The following is a 24,744-nucleotide window of genomic DNA, read 5'->3' as shown; positions in this document are numbered from 1 at the left end:
CTGTCATTTCCTTCTGCATTAACAAAGGTCGATCTTATCTTATCTTGTGATCTTCTATCTTCCTCTTGATCACATTCAGGAGGTTTTCAATGGTGTTCAGATCTGCATCGGGCTGGCCATGACATGAAGAGAGAGACGCTGATTGAAGGAACATTTGGAGCGGAGTTCCAAAGTGGGCTGCAGCATGCTTACGTTTGGAATTGGCTGGTCTAGAGGAACCATGTGCGAGATAAAGACAACGGACCACACACACACACACACACACACACACACACACTACAGATAGAGAGATAGCAACCTCCGGCTCACGTGTATCTTCTTAGATAGCAGGCTAACGGGGCAAAGCACTGCAGACAGGATGCAAGCTGATGCAACACATCCTGTGGCCATCAATGTGTGACTTCGGGTGGAATATTCACTCTTTTACACATTGCATGTGCAGGTGACAGATTTAGACACTTGTTCCTAGTAGCAGCAGGTTGTGTAGGCGTGTAAGCCGCCTGTGTTTCAGAAGAAGAAGAAGAAAGGCTGGTTAAAGGGAATGATTCAACTGAAATAACTTGCAGTATCATGAAGTGTGAGGTCAGGAGAACTCCTCCACACTATTTCAGCATTATGCATCACAACATTATTTTGCTTCGGAGGCACTGGAGGCAGATGTGAGTTACTGCTTACTGTTGCTTACTGCAGAAACACTGATTTTGAACGCTCGCCAAGTCTGTGTGTCTGTGTGTGTATGTGTGTTTCGTGCACACTTTCAGACCTTATTAGGTTGTACTTGTGGTGATGCTTAACCCCACTCAGAGCTTGGCAGCTGCTCCCTTTTCTCTCTCTGTCTGCTTTTATTTCTCTCTGCTCCTTCTCCCTGGGTCTTCTCTCTCTCTCTCCCTCTCTCTCTCTCTTCATGTCTTTGTCGTCTCCCCCTGCTCCGTCTGTCTCTCTGACTAACTCTCTTCTCATTGGTGCTCTCTCTCTCTCTCTCTCTTCCTCTGTGTACTGCTCGCTCTCCCGGTGGTCTTGGGGTAATGTAAAACTTGTTTCCTGGTTGATCTGCAAATCGGGGGGCTTTAAATAATGGTGATGTTTTACATATGTCCATCTGTTTGCAAGGTGTGTTTGTGTTTGCAGGGTTCATGCTTATTCCTTTATGTTTGGTTGTATTTAACTTTTAACTGTGCACCCATTTGATGCGTGGCATTATCAAATTTGCAGGTCATTTCAAAGTAAAACCAAAATGTAAATATAATAAATGATTTAAGGTACCAAGAGGAGTTTTTGCCCACCACCAGCTCTGCTGAGCGATGTTTTTACAGTGGATTTGCCATTGATTTTCACAGATAAAAAGTTGGTGGTGGAAATATACCAACAAACGCAGCTCTGCTCAAAATAAGGCTGCGAACAACAAGACAGCAGGCGGGCAAAAACAGGTGTAAGCAGTTCACTGTTTAAAAATGTAAACATTTCAAAAGTAGATTTATTTTTATTAGAAATTGACTCACGCGAATCTCAAGAATGCACACAAGGTGTTTGGGAGTTAATCTGTTTTATGGACATTTCCAAAGAGTACCAGTAAATCACTCATAAATGATTAATCTATTTTTTTTCATTATTTTTGTCTTGGTTTGTATGTTAGGCAATTATTTCTATTAGTCATGATTGCACATAATAACTGCACCAGGACTGCAGACTGTTCCTGACTTCCCTAAACCCCAAATTGAGTCCTTAAAAATCTGCTTAACTCTGTTAAGCCCGAGCAGCATTATATTTTATTAACACCAGTTTATTATGGTTTTTATCATCTGTATCATATGTATTACGTTATCAAAGAACAATGCAACATCCATCCATCTTCTTGTCTGTGAAGGTTCTCAGTCATCCAGGTCACGGTAATTCGAAGCTTAATCCAAAAGGCAACCGGACTTGGTTGACATTCTAAAGCTTTTTCTGAAGTTCTCCTTTTAGAACTGAAGAAGCCTTCTGGATGAGACGTGAAGCGTCGTCAAGAATGTCAACCAAGTTCGGTTGCCTTTTGGATTAAGCTTCGAACATCCATTGTCTTCCTCTTATCCGGGGTCGGATCGCAGTGGCAGCAGGCTAAGCAACTCAGCTCATCCGTCCCTCTCTCTAGCAACATTTTCCAGCTCCTCCTGGGGGATTCCGAGACTTTCCCAGGCCAGGTGGGATATAAAATCCCTCCAGTGGGTCCACCCCGGGGTCTCTTCCCAGTTGGACGTGCATGGAAAACCTCCACAGGGAGACGGCCAGGAGGCATCCTAATCAGATGCCCCATATCATCTCAACTCGCTCCTTTTGATGTGAAAGATTAGCGGCTCTACTCCAAGCTCCCTCGGGATGTCTGAGCTCCTTACCCTATCTCTCAGGTTGAGTCCAACCACCCTGCTGAGGAAGCTCATTTCGACCACTTGCACTACGCAGAGCTCATGACCATGGGTAAGGGTTGGAACGTAGATCAACTGGTATATTGAGAGCTTCACCTTATAGCTCCTTCTTCACCAGGACGCTCTGAACAACGCCAAGATTACTGCTGACGCTGCACCATTCGTCCGTCAATCTCACGATCCATTACATCATGATCAAGACCCCGAGATACTTGAACTCCTTCGCTTGGGGCAGTGCCTCTCTTGCAATCCGAAGGGAGCAATCCACCAATTCCAATGCAACATGGAAAAAACATGCGAACGTCCGTGTCTCTTGACCTCTTGGACGTCATTCTAAGACCTGTTATCAGAGTGAGATGTCGCAGCGTTGCATTCAAAGATATGCAAGTAGAAAAATTGTAATAAACCCAAATGATCCTTTTTGATCAGGCAGACTTTACAAGAGATAAAAGAAACTCCTCTAGTTTTCTGTCACCCTCTCTATTTACTGTCAGCCTCGCTCACAAGCCTCTTGGTAGCAGCGCACATTAAAGCTGCGAGTCTCAGGTCCGTGGCTTTGAGAGAAAGAGTTGTTCTTAATCAGTGAGCTGTGTTAGATCAAAGGAATAACATGGATTCACTTTCAGAGAGGATTTTCTCTCTGAAATGGCTTCGGTTATCTCGCTGACCTGAACGCAACAACGCCCGGGATAAATGTGCGACTGAGAGCGGATCCTATCAGACTTGGCTTAAATAACGGCAGATATTTAGTTACAGTCCAAAACACGGATCGCGCTCCAACGTTTCTGAGAAGAGAGGAGATAACGGCGGTGTAATTGCGTTGATCTGGTGGACACATGAGGCACGGTTGCTATGTTTTCCTCTAATGGGAAATAAACACACTCGCTGCAGTTACAAGCAGATTAAATAAACACTGAGTAATTGTATTAGTGTGTGTGTGCTTTATGAGAGCTGATGTTTATGGAGTTAAATCATAAAGACAACTTGAAAAAACAAAAAATGTCAAGGACATGTGAGCACAGCAGTCGTTCAGAGTGACCCACAAACACACACACACACACACACACACACACACACACTGGGGCATACATGCACACACCCATTGTTTGGCTGCACCTGGCCTATTAAAGAACAGGATAGATGGGACTCGGGGACCTGACTGTGTGAATGTTTGTGTCAGAGCGTCTGCGTGTGTGCGTGTGTGTGTGTGTGTGTGTGTGTACAAAGAGGACGCCAAACATCTGCAGCAATGACGTACCTTCAAGTAACAGCAAAAAAAGATTACACACACATCAGGCAAACACACACACACACACACAAATTATGCAATTATTTAACTGATGTTTAGCACAGAGCACTCCCTCACCTTTTGTTTTCTATTTAAATATTTCCTCTACTCCTTTCAAAACCTCTGTTGTTCCTCTCTGCAAATAAACAAAACGATTCCCAACAGAGTTCCAAAATGTCGCTCTAAATGTGAGTCACAACACACACATAGAGAAGACACTTCAGACAAAGAAGTTAGACGGTAAACATGCACCCATTAATGACAAAGTCTAAAGTTTTCATCCCGACTTTCCGAATGTCCACAAGAAGTCCGGGTGAGCCGACGTGCGATCAGTTAATAGTCAGGAACATTCATGGCGAGTGAGCGGGCAGGATGATGATGTTTGTAACATGCGAACCAAAAGAGAGCGACACATGATTAACGATGATTGACAACATCCGGGTTAGAAGGGTAAGCATCATCTACAAGACCACATTGGATTTCCGGTGAAAATAGTCTTTTAGAAGTTAACCAAAATAAAACCAAACAACAGCAAAATGATCCCTCCCCTGTCTGTCTCTCTTTCACCCTCTCCCTCTATAACTCTTTCTCCCCCCAGCCATAACATAACAGAAGTCTGTTCACCAATGAGTATGGTTCTGCTCGAGGTTTCTCCTGCCACTGTTGCCAAGTGCTTGCTCATGGTGGATTAATGTTGGGTCTCTGTAAATAATATGACAAAGAGTTAGACCTGCTCTTTATGTAAAGTGTCATGAGATCACTTCTGTTGTGATTTAGTGCCATAGAAACACAAATTGAAGCCCCTTTTACACTGCCAGTTCAAGGTGGGATTATTACGCCTCTGTTACGCCTCGTTTTCTATGTAAAGCGCACGGAGGCGGAATGGTCTGGAGAAGTCGTTCCAGCTGGCATCAGAGGTAGTCACAGAGGCGAAACTGCGTCAGCGTAAACGGCGTATCCAGCAGGGCGGAACAGCGCCGTGTGTATTTGAAGCACTTGCTGTTTGTTTACACCTTGCGCACGTTTGCTACCGCAACGCTATGTGAAAACACACACTGGGGCGGCTTTGTGCTGGCAGTTGCCTGCTCCAATGTAAAATGGCATTGTAACGGCGCTGAGGCAGAACAGCAGTGTAAAAAAGGGCTTGTGTCATTGCTCTTATCACACTGGCGTGACAGGTGAGCTTATGTAGTTATTCTGCTGTCAGACTGAAGAAAGAGAATACTGTATGTGTGAATCAGTGCATCTGTTGAGTGTTTGAGTCACTTTTTGGTCACTGCATGACAATTTAATCTTGCTTGATTTGTTATGACTGCTTGTTAATTCACTACTGTATCACTACCATAAAAAAAAAGGACTGTGTTCGGACCTGGAGTAGAATTAAGGAGGCTTTTATAAGGCTTCATGTCAGCTGTTTTCTTTGTCCCCAGTTCTCATGGTCTTTAATACGTTTCAATTTAATTACAGTTTCCATAATTGTTAATAGGGATGCACGATATTATCGGCACGTTATCGTTATCGGCCGATATCGGCTTAAAAATGAACTTTCGGATATCGGCCAACACGCCGATATCCGCCGATATAATTAACCGATAAAATAATGGGCTGCTTCATACTTGATTACATGCCCGACCTCGGCGCAATGTCCCCGGCGCGAAGAAGACCTGCGCGGCGCAGCGTGATGACGTCACGTGTGTCTACCTGCAGCATGAGAGAGTTAGAAGCCAAAATGTCCATGTTGTGGAAGTTTTTCAAAGTGTCCGAAATAGATAGCAAAACTGCTGTTTGCAATGACTGCTCAGCTTCGGTGATGCGAGGAGGAGCCAAGGCAAAGTCTTTCAACACTACAAACTTGATTAACCATCTCAAGACCCGTCACCCCGACCGCTGTAACAAATGTGATAAGAGTATCACCATTATACTGTACGCTAATTCCAATACAGAAGAGAGTTGATGATCTCTGCAATTAGGTGTGCGGGAAAAAATATCGGTATCGGTAATCGGCTAAATGAGTTGTAAAATATCGGCATATCGGATATCGGCAAAAAATCTAATATCGGTCATCCCTAATTGTAAACACTGTTGCGTTTTGTAGGTTAACTTTCAGATTAAAACCTGCATATTTTGAGCTTCATTTTATGCACACATAATGTTTTAAAAGTTTGAAATTTTCAGTTCAAACTGTTTGGGAAAAGTTTCATCCGTTTCATGTTTGACAATTTCTGATGCAAGTTTGCACCAATAAATGTACGGGAGAAGTATGCAGCAGCGTGGAACCCCAAAACGCACCTTGAGCAAACTCAGCCTCTCTACGGCTCTCATCACAACGCCTTAGCTGTTAAGACTGAACAAAAACAAGGCTCTCTCTCAGCACGACCGGACCTTAATGTATTTAGCTTTGCCTCCATCCTCGGAGCTACACAGGAACACAGAAGCGATACAAGTCGATATACACTCTGGGAGCAAACAAGTCTTGAACAGTTGAAGCTGTGCTGAGCTGTGTCGGGTCCTGTTGTGTCGTAAACCCAGAGAGAGAGAGAAGGAGAGAGTGAGAGAGAGAGAACAAAAGAGAAATGGTCTTAAGGGAATTTGGGTATACAAGATGCATCATGCCAGTGGAGCAGAATTCATAAACACACAGGCGCACACACACACACACACACACGCACAAACTGGTGGAGAATTCCTAATGAGCGAAAAACCTCACAGGGGACACAGAGGGGTAGACGGATAGAGAGAGAAAAGGAGGAGTTGGGGAGAGAGACAGAGAGCGAAAACTGATATATCCTTCTTGAGCTTTCACCCGATATCAAGTATGCACGGCACCGTGAGTGTGTGTGAGTGTATTACAAGTTTGAGGATGGATGTGCGTGTCCGCCGAGAGGAGTTAAAAGTGAAAATCTCCACTCTGCATTCCATTCACACACGCATGCACGCACACACACACGCACGCACGCATTCACGCCGGGATGGAAGAGTCTGCTGCACGCGCACATGCCCAGAGCCATATTGCTACCTTGCCAAGAGGGCCTTGGACCGCCAAGGTTGCCATGGCATTGCTCACTCACAAACACACACACTTTCTCGCTCTCTCTTTCACACACACCAAAGCAAGGTGTGACTGGATGTCCTAAAGCGCAGTGGATTAAAGTGTCAAAATGACTTGTCACGCCCATTTATGTATGTGTGCGTGCATATCGTCTATACATGTGATAGTATACATGTAGTTGGGAGTGTGTGTTTACCTATGGAATGCACCTATAGATCCTTCAATAAATACGCATCCTTTGTTGCTGGGACTACGATTCCCATCTTTCATACTGAATACATGACGCACTGCAGATCATAAATACGTCACAAGGGAGGAGTCATGACTGGCAACTGACAAACAGGTTGAACTAACTGGGCTTCTTATCGCGCATTGTTTTCTGTTGAGGTTTGACGCAGGTGAGCTGCGCTGTTCTTACCGTGCATGATGGGACATAAGTCATAAATGTGTTGTAGCGTTCCCACGGCCTCTAAATTTCCCTTAAGCTTCACAAAGAGTTTGCTTGATACAGATACCAGTATCGGTATCGGCCTCCGATACAGCCTAAATTGCGATATCTGTGTGTGTGCCAGTCAATGCATCAATACCATACCATAATATATTAGCCTGCCCCCTTAAAAAAAATCACCTGGTTTTACTGTAATGTATCACGTGACAAGCAATGTTAATTTCCTTTACGAAAAAATTAATACCGTAAATGTTTGTCAACAACCTTTTTTCCATGACAAAGACGAGTTGTTGACGAGCTAAAAATAGATCGTTGATAATAAAACTCTGGCGTCACGTATGTTTTGTTTTTGCCAGTGAGACGAGGCGGGGCTAAAATGTCAATAGTGTCCTGTTGGACATTTAAAATCCATATTTTCCCCCACTGTGCGTCTAACCTGTCTGTCACATCACAAGCAATGTATCCCTTTAACTGGCTTGTGCAGATCCCCCTGAATCCGATTCAGCCACACAGGTGAGGATGTCCCAAAGCGGCAGCTTGACAACATGACGGCATCCACGCAAAACGGGTTTGGTCGGGTAAAAAAAGCAGATGGAGACATTTTAATATGTTACGGCTGAGGCTTGGTGGTAGACTCGGTCGTCATTCAGTCTACATGTTGAAATGTCCTTGGGCAAGACACTGAACCCCAAATGAATGTGATGACTGACTGACATTTGGGCAGCCTCTGCCATCAGTGTGTGACTGTGTGACTGTGTGAATGTGACATGTAGTGTAAAAGCAGCTTTGAGTGGTGGCAAGACTGATAGCGCTAAATAAGTGCAGTCCATTTAGTAACAGGAGAGGGAGAGAGACGCCCTGTGGCTACAAATTAGGTGGGAGAGTCTAGGCTAGATTATCCAAAGTAAGGAACCCTGATTTTAGTGTCAAATGAGTGAAATGGTGCTTTACAGACTTGGTACAAGCTGCCACCTTAATACCAGTTTCTGATACCTGTTTAAGGCTAATTTAATTAGCTTAAAGAGAGAAACATTGTGACTAAAATCGATGGCTAAAATGTTTCTATTGACAAAAATTGGACTTAAATGTTCTGAGTTGACGTCGACGAAAAGAGTAAAACTATAATGGGTAAAAATGACAGTCAACGCTAGCAAAAAGGCAGCAATCAGTGTTTTTGTTATGTTTGTATCACAGTGGTATAAGAAGGGTAAACAGTATCGGCTTAGTGGAGTCTATGTATCAGTATCAGAAAAGGAAAAATGGTATCCGTACATCTCTAGCAATGCACGCCTGTGAATAAGGCCTTATGTACAGAAGAGAAGGAACCCTACAATAAAAAAATATAGAGAATAAACGGAAAATAAATGAAGAAGATGAAAGAACAATATTTTTTACACTATGATGATACACTGATTGAAATAAAGCCATTTGCAGTCTTCTGATGTTCTACTTCAGTCACTTCCTGGAAGCAGTTTTACATAAACTATTCATTTTCTCCGGCGTCTCTTCTCTCATTTGTCAAATTACATCAGCCACTCTTAAAGACTGATTGTGTGAAAGAACCTCAGATTAAAAGAAGAGATGATGGAAGAAAAGGAAAAAACCAGGAGAGTCTGGAGATGGAGGAAAGGGGACGGCAAGCAGGGTTTTCAAATTAACTATTGGTCAGGGGTCAGATGGACATTTAATCTAACCAATCAGCTTCCTAATTACACAAGTGCTGCCAGAATGGTGGACCCAGTGCCTTTCTATGTGTGTGTGTGTGTGTGTGTAGCTGGCCAGCGTTGCGTGTAGAGGTCTTGTTGTAGCAAAATGATCATCTGGCTTTAATATTGGTTCCATGTGCGAACACACACGCATGCGCACATCTGCATGCGCGCACATATACACACACACACATACATATGGCCTGTGGTGAATTGCTCCCACCTTACACCAAAAAAAGAAAACAGAGCGAGTAAGAGAGAGCGAGAAAGAGAGAGAGAAAGACCAACAAAGAGAAACATACACAGACTGAGGGACTGGATGTAAAAGCCATGGCAGAAAAAGACTGAGAAAATAAAATACACACATATACACACACACACATACACACACTTCCAGTAGTGTGTGTGTGTGTAAGTTGATTGTAACAGTAATTGATGTAAACGTCTAAATTACAGCTAGGAGCTAAAATAACCACTGTGTTTTACCGTTGCCATGTCAACATGATGAAAAACAGCTGGTTGGTTCACTGGCGGGAAGGGTGGAACATCTGTGTCATGGGCTCCCGGCTGAACCAATGAAAGGGCTGTGTGTGTAAGCGACGTGAGTCTGAACCAATGAAACGTTCAACGGGAGGAGAAGATATCTGAACGGACAGCTTGTTACGCTCAAGTCACTAATTATATCATATGGTGATATGGTATATAAACCAGTGCATCATCCGTAAAGAAGGTGATGTTTTTTTGGGGTAAATGCATTTTAGATGAAGATTCTTGTATAATTCTTTTAATATAGAGGCTGGTTCATGAAATATATGAATAGACAGCTTGTTAGGCTCAAGTCACTAAGTATATCATATGGTGATATGTTATATAAACCAGTGCATCATCCGTAAAGAAGGTGATGTTTTTTTTGGGTAAATGCATTTTATATTCAGATTCTTATATAATTATTTTTAATCTAGAGGCTGGTTCATGAAATATCTGAATATTTATAATGGTTTTTCCTACTTCGGCGCCAGATTGGTGTGGTTCAGAGTTCCAGTTAAGTTTAGACAATCACAGGAAAGTCTATTTTAATACTCGGCTGACCCCACAAGGAGCAATTCTGCTGCCCCTCCACAGGAAGGTGAGCGGCAGGGTCAGCTACATACCAGCAGAAGCAAGTATGGTTTTAATGTCTTGCTCAAGGACACTTCAGTAAGGATTGTCAGGAGCAGGGGACTGGACTGAGCTCATGCTTTCAGTTGAGGGACATCTGACTAATCACTGCACCGCCCAAAGAGAAACCACACAGCCAAATCCTGGGATTTTACAGTTTATTTAATGTACTTTTCTATGACTGATGACTGACTTTTAGTGCGATGTGGTGAAAAGTCATGGTTCCCAAGCAGGTTCAGAAGGAATTTTTTTTTTTTTTTTTTTCCCAAACCCGAGTCGGAATCAGTCAATCAGAGAACCCAAAGCTCACATGAAAGGAGAATTAACATCCAACACATGCGCCAAGATATAGTCAAACAAATAAGCTATTTGTTGATTAGCGTGAGCCAAAAACGCCAAGCTGTCACCTTCCCACTACGCATGTTGTCAGCTGTAATATGCGTGTGTGAGCGTGGGCTGTGCTGAAGAGCCAAAATGGGTCCAAATGTGGTTTAAATGGTGTAATTTGTTTTTCAAGCCAAATGTAATATTCCTAACGGACAATGAGACTTCTGTGGACTGTCACACAGCGGAAAGCCACACATGGGTCAGAACTGTGACACTCAAGACACGCACACACTTATCCACCAGAATTTCCACCGACAGACACACCAAGACACACATCCAAATTACAGCAAACAGGTTGTCTGGTTATGTTTCTGTTACACTAAACACAGCCTAAATGTTATACACTAGCGACATTACCACACACACACACACACACACACACACGCGCTACCACACACACACTCTCTCTTTCCAGCATGACTGTTTATTTGAGTCTGTGTCCTGATAGGAAATAGGACTGCTACACAAACAAACTGAGCTGCCCCAACAGACAACCCTGTCTGTCTGAGTGTGTAGAGAGAGAGAGAGAGAGAGAGAGAGAAGTTTGGTGAATATCAGTGTGTCTTCCCTTTTTCCGACACACACACACACAAATAAACGTTACCTCAGCAACTAGACAGAATAAAGACACTTTTGACGTTTTCCATAAGAGACTGTATATAGGATGCGAACAGTTTTCAGCAGAGCGCCCTCCTCTATGAGCTCCATTTATAAGACTGTCTGTGGAGAATGCACCTCTCAGCTCAGACGCCTGAGTACCACACTGCTGTACTCACGCTGTTTAATGGCTGCTGCAGCACTCAATAGTTTGTAGCCGGTATTGAGAGAGTCAGTGGAATATACTGTACAGGCACATCAGTAGTCTGCCTGCATTGTCACTCAAAGCTGGATCTTACACGTCAGCAAATAAAGAGAAAAGCAACAAAGGTCCAAAGGTCTCTCAATGATGACAACACTCATTAGGTGTTACCAGCTGTATGAAGTTGCCTCAAAAGCCTGAAGTTGCCTTTTTTAAAAATCTAAAATGTGAGTATTTAAACTTCAAAATCAGTGATTTTCCAACTGGTCACGTTTTATTTTTTTTACAAATAATTTTACAATGTTGGATGTCCAGACTAAACGTGGGTGAAGTTTCAAATCTGTAGGTAAAAGTATGTTGGAGTAATCCCCAGGCTTCCCAGCTCAGTCTGCAGGCTGCTGTGAACACCAGGTTTCACACAGTTTTTTCTACTTTGTGATGTCACAAAGTGCAGCCTCAGCAGGCTTCGGAGAGCTGGCCAATCAGAAGAAAGCGGGCTTGTAGGGGTGGGGTTTCTTAAAGGGACAGAGCTGACTGAGTCGTTTCAGGCAGAGGATCTATGAGGGCCCGCACAGAGCACCAGTGTGAGAAATATGATGAGTTTTTTTAAACTGTAAATTATGCTAAGCTAATCCACAGGTATCACAGAGTGAAATATGAAGCTTGAATACCCCCCCCCTTTAATGTTACTATATGTTGCTGATATTGTTGGCCATGTATCCACTGCAAAGAGATAGGACAAGCCTGGTCAAATAAAGGTTAAATAAAAATAGAAATATAAAAATATACATATTTTCAAGGGAAATAAACTGGACTTCATACATAGTTTAAGTATTTCTGTAATGCAGTTTTTTGTTACATATTCGTTGCCAAATTGAAACTTTTCCAGCATTGTTTTATCGCTACATTAAACTTTTAGACCACTTTTCTCTACTCAAGGGATCTTACATCAAAAAGTCACAAAGGAAGAAACTTTAAAACACACTATTATACATTAAAGCTAATTTAAAGTGGTTGTTTTTGTGAAATTATAGTGGAAGTGCAAAGGGCCAGGAAATAGAGAGGCAACTTAGCATATGTTAGCACAGCAGACCAGTTAGGGAACATAATTTCTAAGTTAATTCATTAAAGTTATTTTCCCTTTTTTTGTGTGAAAAAAAGCATCAAGCACACAAACACTGTGAAACATTAACACACACGCACACACACAAACACACACACACACGCACATTGGCTTGAGCATAAGCTCTATAATTTCCTGCAGCGGATATAAAGAGATGTTAAATTATCAGCACGGAAAATAAGTTCAATTCATGCTTTAATTTCCTCACAAAACACACACGCACACACACACAGTCACGTACACACACTCAGACAGAATGCAAATGCGAAGACATCACACACAAGCAGTGCACATGTACGCAGACACACATGAATTTACGCGGGGAAAGACGGGAAATAGAAAGGGAAGTAATGAGAACTTTATGGAAATACAGCTGTGTGTGTGTGTGTGTGTGTGTGTGTGTGTGTGTGTGTGTTTTAAACATAATTAGCTCCGTCGGGCAGAAATGTAAACGAGAGAAACTTTAATGAAACTCTTCTCTGATCTGCTGAAAGCACACATTCCCCTTTATCTCTCAGCTCGTCTCTCTATTTTCTCTTCACTCAGATGGAATTGAAGTCACGCATGGGACTTCTAAGAACCCCGAAGGTTCACGTCTTCAGTATGGCATTATGACCACATAAGATGAACACGATCACATTGTGTTTGTAAGGTCACATTCACGATTCATCTCCTCTGTGCTGTCCTTGAGGTGGAATTCCCTCCGAATACACACTCTGGGATTTATTAGATCACATAAATTTTGGGTCAATTCACATATTCCCATGTGTTCACATATGTTTGGCTCAGAGGCGGACCTTTCTCGGCCCTACTTAACTCGAAAAACCACCATTACTCAAAGTCTGTCTCTTTCCATTTATATCCTCAAACGTCAAACCCCGGCTTTTACTTTAATTTCATTTTTAAACCTCATAAGTTTTCTATCCTTGCCTCATGCAGCGAGTCAAAAAGACTGAATTTCAGACTGAGAAAATGTCGTCAATGTAATAAATCAACATAAAAACAAAGCCAATAGCGAGGCAATGTCTCAACACCGCAGCAATTATAGATCAGGCCTTTGAAAAGAAAAATCTCTCCTCTCTACAAAGCGAACGCCTCCCGTCCCAGAATGCGAACGCTCTGATGTGTGCGTGTGCTCGCGCGCACGCCTGTAGGATTTTGTTTGTGTGAGGTTGTGCATCGATCCCCGCGTATCAGGTGAGTTGTCCTTTGAGGGGAGAAAAGGGAAATGAAAGAAAAAGAATGGGAGGAAAAAGTGGAGAGGCGGATCGATGCGGGGGAGAAAAGAAGGAACGAGTAAAGATGAGAGAAAAACAGAAACTTGCGGCAGAACCGCACACACAACCTCCTTCTCACTTGCCATTTACAAAGCGTCATTTCATATTTGTGGGCGGATTCACCTTTCGAGTTAAAGGCTGCATTTAAATGGGTGTCGGTACATGTGTGTGTGTGCATGCGTGCTTGATCCTTTGCATCGGAGCCCCTCCCTTACTCTGCCCAGTGATGAGTCAACAGATGCGTGCGTGCGTGTGTGTGTGGTATCCTTGTTTGTGTGTGTAAGACGTGTCAGTGCATGCCATGGAAACTGAGAATAAATATTGTGTGGAGCGAGGACAGAGGGAGAAAGATAGCAGCAAAGGCCGTACATTATGAAGCTATTAAAGTTATAAGTCATGCTTTGTTTGTCCTCTAATAAATTGTTAAATTGTTTGTTTGTCCCTTCCTGTCTTCCTCCTTTTTTCTTCGTCTCACCTTCCTACACTCGCCATCATTCTTGTCTTTTTCTCTCAAACTGAAAACAGTAACTCCTAAGGGCTCATAATTTCCACAAAGAAGACAGAACGAGTTTTTAAGAGTTTTCAGCTAAGAGTTTTTAAAGATTCGACAGTTTAGACTACGTAAAACGCGTCATCTGGTGGAGGCCAGGGAGCTCGCCAAACTACACTTCCTCAATCTAGGACGCCCGCCTCCGACGTCATGACTCGTTCAAAATCGTCAGGTTTGAAATGTAGACTGCAGACCTGAAGATATTTTAGACGATCCACCAGTAGGTTTCTCGTCCTATTTCAGATTCTGTTTCGCTCTGCCTGCAGCGCAAAAGGTAGTATTTCACTCCAGTGTCTCTCGCTGGTCCGTTCTTTTCAGAGGGAGGGACGCAATGCATGCTGGGTGTTGTAGGAATGTAGAATGGGAGAAACCACGAGCAGTTTGTACGACTTTCTCCACAGCTATGGGGTCACTTTCAAATACTATTGCTTCCTCGCTCTGTCCCAACATCTCTTTAGCTACGAATCACATGGTAAAACTTGTTTGTTGTTCTGGAGGGAGTTAACATTTCTTTAAGGAGTCAGAATTTTGAAGGGTTATTTTTTTACAACAGACTTTTATCTCCATCTGACTCCCCCACCTCCCTCTCTCTCACACAAATGCTTTCTCTCACTCACTACCGCTCTCACAGACACACTCTGCCCCACCCACCATAATGAGTAAACCTCTTGCTGCCCCACCCTGCCCAGCCTGCCAAGTTACTGCCAACACCTCTCACACACACACACACACTTATGCACGCACGCACACACATGTAACAGACCAACCCAAAACTTGTATAAAGACGGCATACACTCCACTCACACACTGATATGTGCACTCACGCACCATGAACGCCATTCTCACACTCAATAATACCACTTACATAGACCCATGCCAGTGCCATGACACTACACACACACACACACACACACACACACACACACACACACACACACACACACGTCAGTCTATTCTGATCTAATGTGATCATAGCCAATAATCTCTGCGGCGTCGGCAAACCGCAGAACGTCCCTGCCAGTCTATGACATCACTGGGAAGTGAAAGGCATTGTGGGCCACAAAGTAGGATGACAGAACTGACAGGTGGTAACCATGGGAACTGTCAATTTGCCTCAAGGTTGCTGTGGCGACAGGCAAGTTTCTGGGTGTTGTGACTTTAAATTCAATTCTGAAAAAGATGGATACAACTTATTGGACAGGAAATGACGTCATGGAAACGCACAAACCCAACACACACACACACACACAAGGAAAAAAACTCGACCTCGGACACACTTTGTGAGCCGACGGCAATCTGCATGAGCACTCTACGATGCAGGAATTACAGATTACACTGAAGCGGCTCCCTGCATGAGGTCTAATCCTCACATCTGATTCAAAGGACGAGAGATGAAGGTGTATTAATAGCGGCACTTTGACGAGTAATGCTCTCAGCAGGTAAGAGATCTCGCTACAAAGTCCTTTAAGAGAGCTTGAAGTTAAAATCAGGGTGTCAATGAGGAAAGAAAAGAGCTTGGGCTTAATGAGAGAAGGAGGTAAGGAATAAGGAAGTAGGAGGGTGTGCACATGTTCAACTTTACCCGTAGCAGCGACTGGGACTCCTCTTTCGCTGCTTTCGTCTCCTGTCCACCTCCGCCTCCGCTCCCTCCTCCTCCTCCTGTGTACTGCTGTTGTGGCATCTGCATCTGCTTCTCCCCTCCGCCTCCACCTGCAGCCGCTCCTCCCGGCCTCCCTCCTCCGTACAGCTTGGCGTCTCCCAAAAACGACTTGGTATCTCCCAAAAACGACTTGGTGTCTCCCAGGTAAACCATGCTAGGGGAAGCCACGCCTCTCTTCTGCTGCGACGACTCGTGATTGGCTGCAACAAAGGACAGTGAGAGGGGGGAGGGGAAAAGAGAGGGGCTCCCACTTCCTGCTCCTCTTTCGGGTCCCATTCTCTCCTTGGGCACCCAGAGCAAACCGTGGGCCTGCTCGCTTCCTCTTTCTCCCAGTCCTCTCGTCTCCCCAAGAATCCACCCCTTCTCCCGCTCTCTTTCCTTCTCCTCGCCTCCCTCGCTTTTCACCACGCCTCCTGCCTCTTCTCTGCCTCCTTCTGCCAACCGTCCCTCAGGTGGCGCAAGCGAGTAGAGGAGGCGCAGGTCTCCCTTGCTTTCTTCTTTGATGGCTAAGGTGGAGGGAGCTGAGCAGCCATTGGCTGAGAGTGTTAACGAAGGCGTCAGGGAGGAGGTCAGCGAGGTGGGTAAGGACGTCGTTGTCGATGATGGGGAGGATTCGTGGCAGTGGGCGGAGTTAAAATGGTCGAGGAGGGCTGACGAATCAGGGGCGGTGAAGTCACAGCGTCGGCAGCGGCAACATGCGTGGACACGCCTGCAGAGGGGGGAAAAAGGGAGTGAATTATACACAAATAAAAACATGTAACATATAATAAGTAATAAGGATGAGTGTTAGCTAAATGGTGGAATAACTGAACTTAAAGCTCCTGTGAGGAACTTTCAGTTTGTGTTGATTTTGGCGCCCCCTGTGGACAAAGCCGTACCTCTTATCTCTTTGCTGATTTTGTCCTGTACATGAGTAAGTGGTGGTTTTGGCCAAATAATCTCACCCTGTCTTCTTTAACAGTCATATGTATCACTCACTTTAAATTTTTGCCTTGGAAAATGTAAACAAAGGCAGCGTGCAGTTAATAGCTTCGTCTGTCACCTACCCCCCCGTCAGCAGTTTCAGGCATTAAAAGTAACTCTATAGAAATAATCAATCTTGTCGCTGATGGCCTTGTTTGCTTTTGTAGCTCATATAGAGTCATCAGAATTAATTTCAGTCTGTTTCATAACCAGAAAAAAACTCCTCACAGGAGCTTTAAATACAGATATAGTATAGTGTATCGAACTGTTACATTCCCTTGCTTATAAACTTTAAAAAAACATTCATTTATAGTAGCTATAGTAGCTTTAATGGGTTGTATAGGACGTGCCAAAAAGCTTTTTTATTGATCACAATTTCAGGAAAACCCACTCCCTGAATCGAATAAATCTAAAGTGCATTGGTCCCTGCCTGATTTAAACCACTCAGGTAGAGTTTCACCGAGTCTGTGGCCAAAAAGTGACTCAGTGTTCCACCGAATCACCACGAATTAGGACAAAACTGTGAGAAACCAAGACAAGAAATGAATCACCCATCAACAAACCACCTTCATTTCCTGTTGGCGAAGGCCCACAGTGACCGGCAGTATACTGTATATACGATACGCGACATCAGGGCTTTTTTTCCTGGCGCGGGAAACAGATTACGGTGCTTCTTGTTCGGGCGAGCGAGCAGAATCAATCGAGCATCTATAGCGAGAACTTGGACTCCTGTTTGCGGCGACCCACTATGTGCAGCTGCTTTGCATTAAGGTATGCAGGGAATATATTAACTAGCTGCTGTGAATGAATACATGATTAATTAAATATTATCACTTCTTCTCACTTTCTGTCCATCTATTTATTGCCTTTTAATAATTCCTGAAGAACATAAACACCCCGCGTTGTGACAGAATCAATCTGGGTCTTTAAACAGAATCTTCAGCAGATCAAGAGGATCCACGCATCTGTCAAAACCTGTGCAAATGTGTGTGTTAGGAAAGTACACCTCGTACCTAGCTGGCTTAAATGTCTCCAGATGTTGAACAAAGACACAGTGGCCTCTCTGTTTGTCATCACCACATACACACACACACACACACATGCATACACACATGGACGGGGGCACTTACTGACTCGTTTGCTCACTTGCTCTGTCATGGTTTCTCTCTCTCTCTCTCTCTCTCTATCACACACACACACACACACACACACACACACACACTCACACATGTATAATAACTAATCATTCAATCTACGCATGTAGTGATGTAATCCACCTTTAGCGTGAACAGTGTCAGCAGCTACATCGGTCTCACATATACTAAATGACATGCCAGTGATGGAGAATAAGAATGAGGACGACACATTTAGGATTGAAGCATAAAAAGGATCAGTCGTAAGGGAATAAAGAATATTAAAGCAGTCTGAATGCAATGATTTTATCTGTCTATCTGGAATAACAACCGTTTCATGGGTTCGCAGATTTTTTTCGACTGAGTAAAGTTTTTATCTTTGGGAGAAAAAGGCTGGCATCACAAAAAGATGAAAAATATAAGATGCCATAGTTTTGTCCTTGGGGGTATACATTTAAAGAAAACATAATCTGTTGAGTAAGTACATTAATTTAATCAACTTCATATGCACAAAAGCTGTGAAAAAAAGTGACAAGGCAAAGCAAGAAGTCGTCATTGGTATCAGTTACAGTTAGTTCCGACCAAGTAATCTGATTGGATAAGAGGCTTTCCAAGAGTGCTGATATGGAGTATAACATCACTGGGCCTCTTATTTTACTGCTTGATGATAGATTAACACATACAGATAAACGTACATATTTAAAAAACAGATGATCTGTGCTAACTTCATCCTTCAGCTGCATCCTTTGAAGGACGCGGTCTATTGAGGATGTGTCACTCGTAGCCTGTGTAGACCGCAAAGGCTGAACTGAAATGAGACGCTCTGGTCTACAGAGAATTTCCTGTTTGCGTCACCAGCTATTCCCGCCTTTACGCTGGCGTCACCAAACGCCACTTCTGTTACCGAGCAACAGGTAGCTAGCGGGCTAACTAGCTAGCATAACTAACATCATGTAACTTAACCTATTATTTTAAAGAGAATTTGTGTTTGTGTTGTTGTTTTTTTTACATGCTAGCCGTTCGATTGAGTTGAAAGCAAAAACTTTTTAAGTTAAAAGTGTATTTAAAAAGAGGCCACGATCTTGCTTCAATTAGCTCGCAATGAATCTTGGGATACATTGTATGCACCCGATGGATCCTTAGTGGCCCGGGAAAAGGAGGACGCATTTGCCGGCCGCATCTGAAGGAGCCTTTGAAATGGGACAGCCTTCGACGAGCCGTTATGATGCAATCGGCCTTGAAATACATCCTTCGAAGGATACAGCCCCTTGATTGGGACACAGCTACAGAGTGCAGGAGAATGTTTGGGTTGCTTGGCAACAAAAGTTCAGTTTCAGTTAAGTTGGTGGAGCAAAAAGTATTAATCAGTTGTTGATAATTTTTGCCACTTGTATAACTGTTGTATAAAATCTTATATCACACCTGAGGTCGTGATGATATTCAATACAACATCAGCCAACATTATATAGCCCACTGCAGCTTTATATTAGGTGTCCCGCATGTAAATGAGAGGTTTCTAACCTGCAACTGATTCCAACAGAGCAAACTTTAATGCATTTTATATACTGGTAATAATTACAGTCAGAACAGGGCAGTATATCTGCAACACCAGTGGTGTAATGGAATATTTTGCATCTTGTTTTGAAGCCCTAACAACCTCCCGATGAATATGCAAAACATATCGGCATTTTAATGACATAATGAAATGTCACGTTAGCAGCCTCTTGTTGGGTGTCTAAACTTCACTTAGTGTTTAGGTGTAAAAGTTTTAAAGGTTATTGATTGATTGATTCCCCCCCGAACACAGTGGTCCTTTGTTCTGAGTACTTTATAATTAAATCCCGAGTTTTGTTTTCTAAAACTCTGCCGTGGAATCTTTTTAGATGAGGTCGATGTTCGCGGTGGTTTGAAACTCGCTGCCTGTATTTCAGTTTTATTTGATTTGAGCTCAGAGATTCAGAGCTTAGATTTTGTTAGAAGCGTGAGTGGACTGTTAAATCCCCTCCTCCCCCACTCTCTCTCGCTTTGTCACCTTTTCTCTCCTCTCCTCTTTGCCTTTCTCCTAGTTTCTACTTCTGTTTCTTTGTCTTCTTCCCTCAGTCGATCCATCACCTATCTATCTCTCCTTCTCTCTGCTTTCACCCTGAAATGAATCAAACTTCTCTCAGTGATTAAGAGTTGAAATCATGCTAAGATTGTTCTGTCTGACTACAATTGTGTGTATGTGGGTTTGTTTGGGAGCTCACATCAAGAAGCAATCCCCATCAGATATTTGGATCAATACTAAAATAGTCAAAAAGATCTTACACAACTATACGTACTCTGTGTCCTCTCTATCTCACTCCCATCCTAACTTACTCTAGCCTCTATCATTCGCTGTCACTGAAAATTTAGCTTATGTGTGTACGCGTGTTTTGGTGGAGTCTAGTCGATACTCTCTCAGCTCATTTAGCAGGTAAACACATAAACAAACATACTGGTCCTATACAGTCAGGCTGGTCGTCTTCGGGGAAGGCTGTCAGTAAAAATACTAGTAGTAATCATAATCATACCCACTTATTTTCCACATTAAAGTCTGTTTACAGGCCGTGGGGAGTACTACTGCGTATGTGAAAAAATCCTTCCAGAGGGAGCTGCGTGAAATTAAATTGCATCACTTGGGGAAAACTACAAATGAGCCCATCCTCATCTCTAACGAGAACTGGAGGCTATATTTCCTGCTACTACTTCAACACACGCTGAACTGTAGGCCGGTGAGTTGCATTTTGGGTCATGTAGGCAGCCAGGTTTTGACAGGAAAGAAGAATGAGTTTGTCTGACGATGCTCACGACGAAGTGCCGTGCTGGTTTGTAGGCTTTGTAGTTGAAGTAGATTCACTGAACTTAAACAGAGTGGTATCAAAGGACGCTTAAAAAGGCCACGATGGAAAGGCCGCATGATCCTTTTTAAAGGTTGTCAACAACAGATTGTCACAGTTTTACGTTTCAGAGCCGATTCCGAGATTAGATTAAGTCGTTGATATCTCAGCAGGACCTGGTGCCGATCTTGTCGTGCAAGATGGATTTAAAAGCACACTTTCATCTCCGGATCAGTAACTGAAACTTACAGGACTCTTGCACTGACATAGAAAACACCATGTACCACAAACTGAATAGAAAATACAGTGTGCAACAGAATCTAAGCTTGCTAGCAAAAAATGTAAAATAAAGAACAACTTGTTCATGGTCATATACAAAAAAACTACAAGCCATAAAGATGGCAGTAAGCCAAAACCTGTATCTTACCTGTAGTGTCTAAAAATCTCTTCTTCCACTTCTGTGATGAAGTGACACTTTGTACAAGAGAACTCCCTCTCTCCACCTCCTCTTTCTCTCCCTCCTTCCTTCTCTCCCCCAGCCTCCTCCTCAGCCTTGACATGTGGCGGCGCCCCCTTTAGGTTAATCAGGGTGTGGCAGCCTTCGTAGTGTTGGAGCAACACGTCGATGTCGGTGGTGGCGAACGCGCACTGGTCGCACAAGTGGGTGACGCCTGGGATCAGAGAAACAGCAACAAAGGCACCAGAAAGTTAAATCTATCGAGGTACAAAAACAAAGGTGAAAATGGTGCAACAGGAAGTATGCGTTTGAGTACCTTGTGTGACGACAGGATGGGAAGGGTTAGAGGGGTGAAAAGTTGATCCGGCAATCACACCGGGGTCGCCTCTAGGATTAGGAGGGGTCATGCTGGGTGAGGTGGAGGTGGCAGGTTTTGAAGCGATGGTTTCCTGCTGTTTGGTGGACTGAGGAAACTTGGATGAGCATTTAGGGCAGGTGGGCTTTCGACAAGCAAAGGGATGAGACACCTATTGGATAAAAACAATTTGAGGGAGTGTAGTTAGTTATTACTGATAAAAAACTCAGCATAAAGGGTCGATGAAGACTTTTTAAACCTTTTTTCTTTGAGGTAATTGTTGTTGTCTACGCAGGTGATATCAAACGGTACAGGTGTAAATGTGCATCATTAACTGAATGATGCCACCTCCTATTTTTGCTGTTAACCATCCGTTTTTGCGTTTTTTCACAGCTGCGACGGCGGAGTTTGGCAGCTGGCACAAAGGAGGGTGGGGGGTGTGTGTGGGTGGATCGGGTGGGGGGCAAGGGAATTTTAACTAGCCTGGAAATTGGAGTAATTAACTTCTCACTTGTTCATATAAGACATTTTATTTCCTTGTGCTTACAAAACAGCTCATCGTTCTCCTAATTGCCGAGCAAACATAAAAAAGAAAAACCACCGAGCAAATAAACATTTCAATATTTTTATTAATCTCACCTCCCCCAGGTGTTTATGTGGCTGGCAGAGGCCCTGTGGACAGTACATGCAGTGCTGGATGCAGCAGCGGTGGATGGAGTGGTTGTGCTGGTAGTGAAGGAGTAACGGCGCTACTACGATCACGTCTGCACTGTGGGCCATGGAGTACCGGAAGTCACACAGCTGGCAGTTATAGCTGGTCACAACGGCGTCTGGATCGCTGCTGTTCGGGTCCCCTGCGAGCAGAAAACAGAGCAAAGGTCCGTTAAATTAAACAGTTTGGGTCTTGGAGAAGAAAAACAAGGACATTAGAGAAATTCCAAAGCATAGTGACAGTCACAGAATACAAGCTAGCAGTTTGGTGGTGCAGTTACAGCAAATAAGAAGAGGCCAGCACTGTCAGAGTTTACAGAGAGAGCAAAGTTGATAAGCATCTTAGTACTGGAAAAGGTAAAAATCATTGATCATTAGCCTTTGCCCATTAGAATTAGTTGTTCAGAATTGTATCAGTATCTGTACTAGTATCGGTATGGATATTGGTATCGATATCTTTGTGAATATTGGTACGGATATCGGTATGATATTGGTATGGATACTGGTATGGATATTGGTATACATGTTGGTATGGATGTTGGTATTGATATCGGTATGATATTAGTATGGATACTGATATGGATATTGGTATACATGTTGGTATGGATGTTGGTATTGATATCAGTATGATATTGGTGTGGATACTGGTATGGATATTGGTATGGATATCGGTATGATATCGGTATGGATATTGGTATGGATGTCGGAATCGATATCGGTATGGATATCGGTATGGATGTCTGTATGAATCAGCCTCTGATAAAATGCAGTATCGGGTATCAGAGACATGCCAGTGCACCAAACCAATACCATAAGCAATTAGATCCCAAAACATTTCACCATTAAATTACCTTGGCTGATGCTGGACGGGTTGGATGACAGTTCCTTCCGACTTTTGGAGGCCATGTGGTCTCTTTCTCCTTCTCGTCTCCCTCCTCTCTCCCTCTCTCTGTCCGGATTTGAGTTGTTTGGGCTCATCGTACCTCCCGTGCTCATCCTATGTCTTTGTTCATAGTGCTCTAGAAGCTTCGCAGAGCCCCCCGCCCACTCACAACTCCAGCTGCAGAATTTACACCAATAATACGCCTGACCAGAACCTCGACCCGCCTCCCCCGTCCAGTTTGACGGATCCAAACACGCCCTGACCGGGATGCAGTACCCGACCAAGGAGTCGTCTTCCGCTCTCACTGCGACTCGCTCCGCCCCGTCTAAGATTTGGCTCCTTTCCTTTGCCTGGTTGTCGTGCGTTCCCAGGTTGTTGGTGGCCAGCAGGGGTGTGGTTGGCGGAGTTTTGACTTTGTTTGGATGCGAGGACAGGAAGTGTTGTTCAAGTTCTAAGGAATTACTGCCCATGTATGTGAAGTTGCAGAATTTGCAGCGGAAGTACTTGGTATTCCCCTGGCAATCTGAGGTCTTCCGGCCAATCCCGATCAGCGTGCCACCTAGCGTCACCTGTTGACAAGCAGAAATAAGAAAAAAGGATTCAAACTCGCAGCTTGTTAAGAGGGAGCCCACTGGAATCTGCTGGCCTTTGCTTAGTGCTACCGAAGTTCGAATCAACTTTCAACAGCTGGTTCCATTTGGATCAATTTCTGGACAATATCTTTTACTAAGCTCAAACACAAACCGATGTCTTATCAAGGTTTTTATCTCAAGAGCAAACAGTAATATCTAAAATCAGTCAGGTAGCAGGGTTCTCATTTTGAGCTGACACTGAGAGCTGATGCTTTTGCTGATTTAAATAGCAAAGAGCACCTGTGGCAGATTATATCAGTTGCCGGCAATTAACAGACTTTACCACTAGTGGTACTTAGATTTGACCTTTGGCAGTTGTCTGGTTAATGTGTCCTCTGCAATCTGGTGTCTAAACTCGGCCAAATATTCATTGCAAAGTAAAATAAATGATTATTACAAGAGTCAAATTCAGGAGGAGTTTTTCTCAAATTAAACTTGAATGCATTTCAGATTAAATTTTTATCTTGTGAACTTATTTTGGAGCAAGTGGTTCATTTTCAAGTTGTAGCTTCAGGTTGTGAACACTTATTAGCCTCTCTAAACTGCAGTCTTTCAGCAGGATTAAAAAGAGATTCAGATGGGGCGCTAGTTTAGCTCAGTGGGTAGAGCCGGCGTCCCAAGTATAGAGGCCACAGGTCTTGATGCAGCGGCCGCAGGCTTGACTCCCACCCTGGGCCCTTTGCTGCATGTCATCCCCCACTCTCTTCTCCCAATATTTCCTGTCTCTCTTCAGCTGTCCTATAAATAAAAGGCAAAAACGCCAATAATTTCTAATTGCAAAAGTTTATAGCCTTTCAAAAGAGTATTCCAAAATTAGCCTGGATCGCTGCTAAACGTGTGTACATATTTGGGTGTTACTCAAAAGTAATACATTCATCATCGTCGTTTTTTAGTCCTACACAGCACAT

At 43.5% G+C, this 24,744-nt stretch overlaps 1 protein-coding gene across 1 annotated transcript in view; it reads right to left on the bottom strand.

Annotated features, from left to right (window-relative positions):
* The window catches only part of trps1 (trichorhinophalangeal syndrome I), a 125,103-nt gene that overhangs the window by 41,229 nt on the left and 59,130 nt on the right, over positions 1-24,744 (bottom strand). Inside the window, exons 5-9 of the mRNA XM_069682128.1 lie at positions 23,173-23,773; positions 22,250-22,464; positions 21,572-21,782; positions 21,226-21,469; positions 15,767-16,553 (exon numbers count right to left, since the gene is read on the bottom strand). Of these exons, the coding sequence (XP_069538229.1) occupies positions 15,767-16,553; positions 21,226-21,469; positions 21,572-21,782; positions 22,250-22,464; positions 23,173-23,773 (2,058 nt within the window). The remainder of the gene's footprint in view (positions 1-15,766; positions 16,554-21,225; positions 21,470-21,571; positions 21,783-22,249; positions 22,465-23,172; positions 23,774-24,744) is intronic.

This window comes from Semicossyphus pulcher, unplaced genomic scaffold (assembly GCF_022749685.1).
Source record: "Semicossyphus pulcher isolate SPU_LCO1_2020_fin unplaced genomic scaffold, fSemPul1.0.p SCAF_5, whole genome shotgun sequence".
NCBI lineage: Eukaryota > Metazoa > Chordata > Actinopteri > Labriformes > Labridae > Semicossyphus > Semicossyphus pulcher.
The sequence above is the reverse complement of the archived record's forward strand: the minus strand, read 5'-3'. Positions and strand labels throughout refer to the sequence as shown.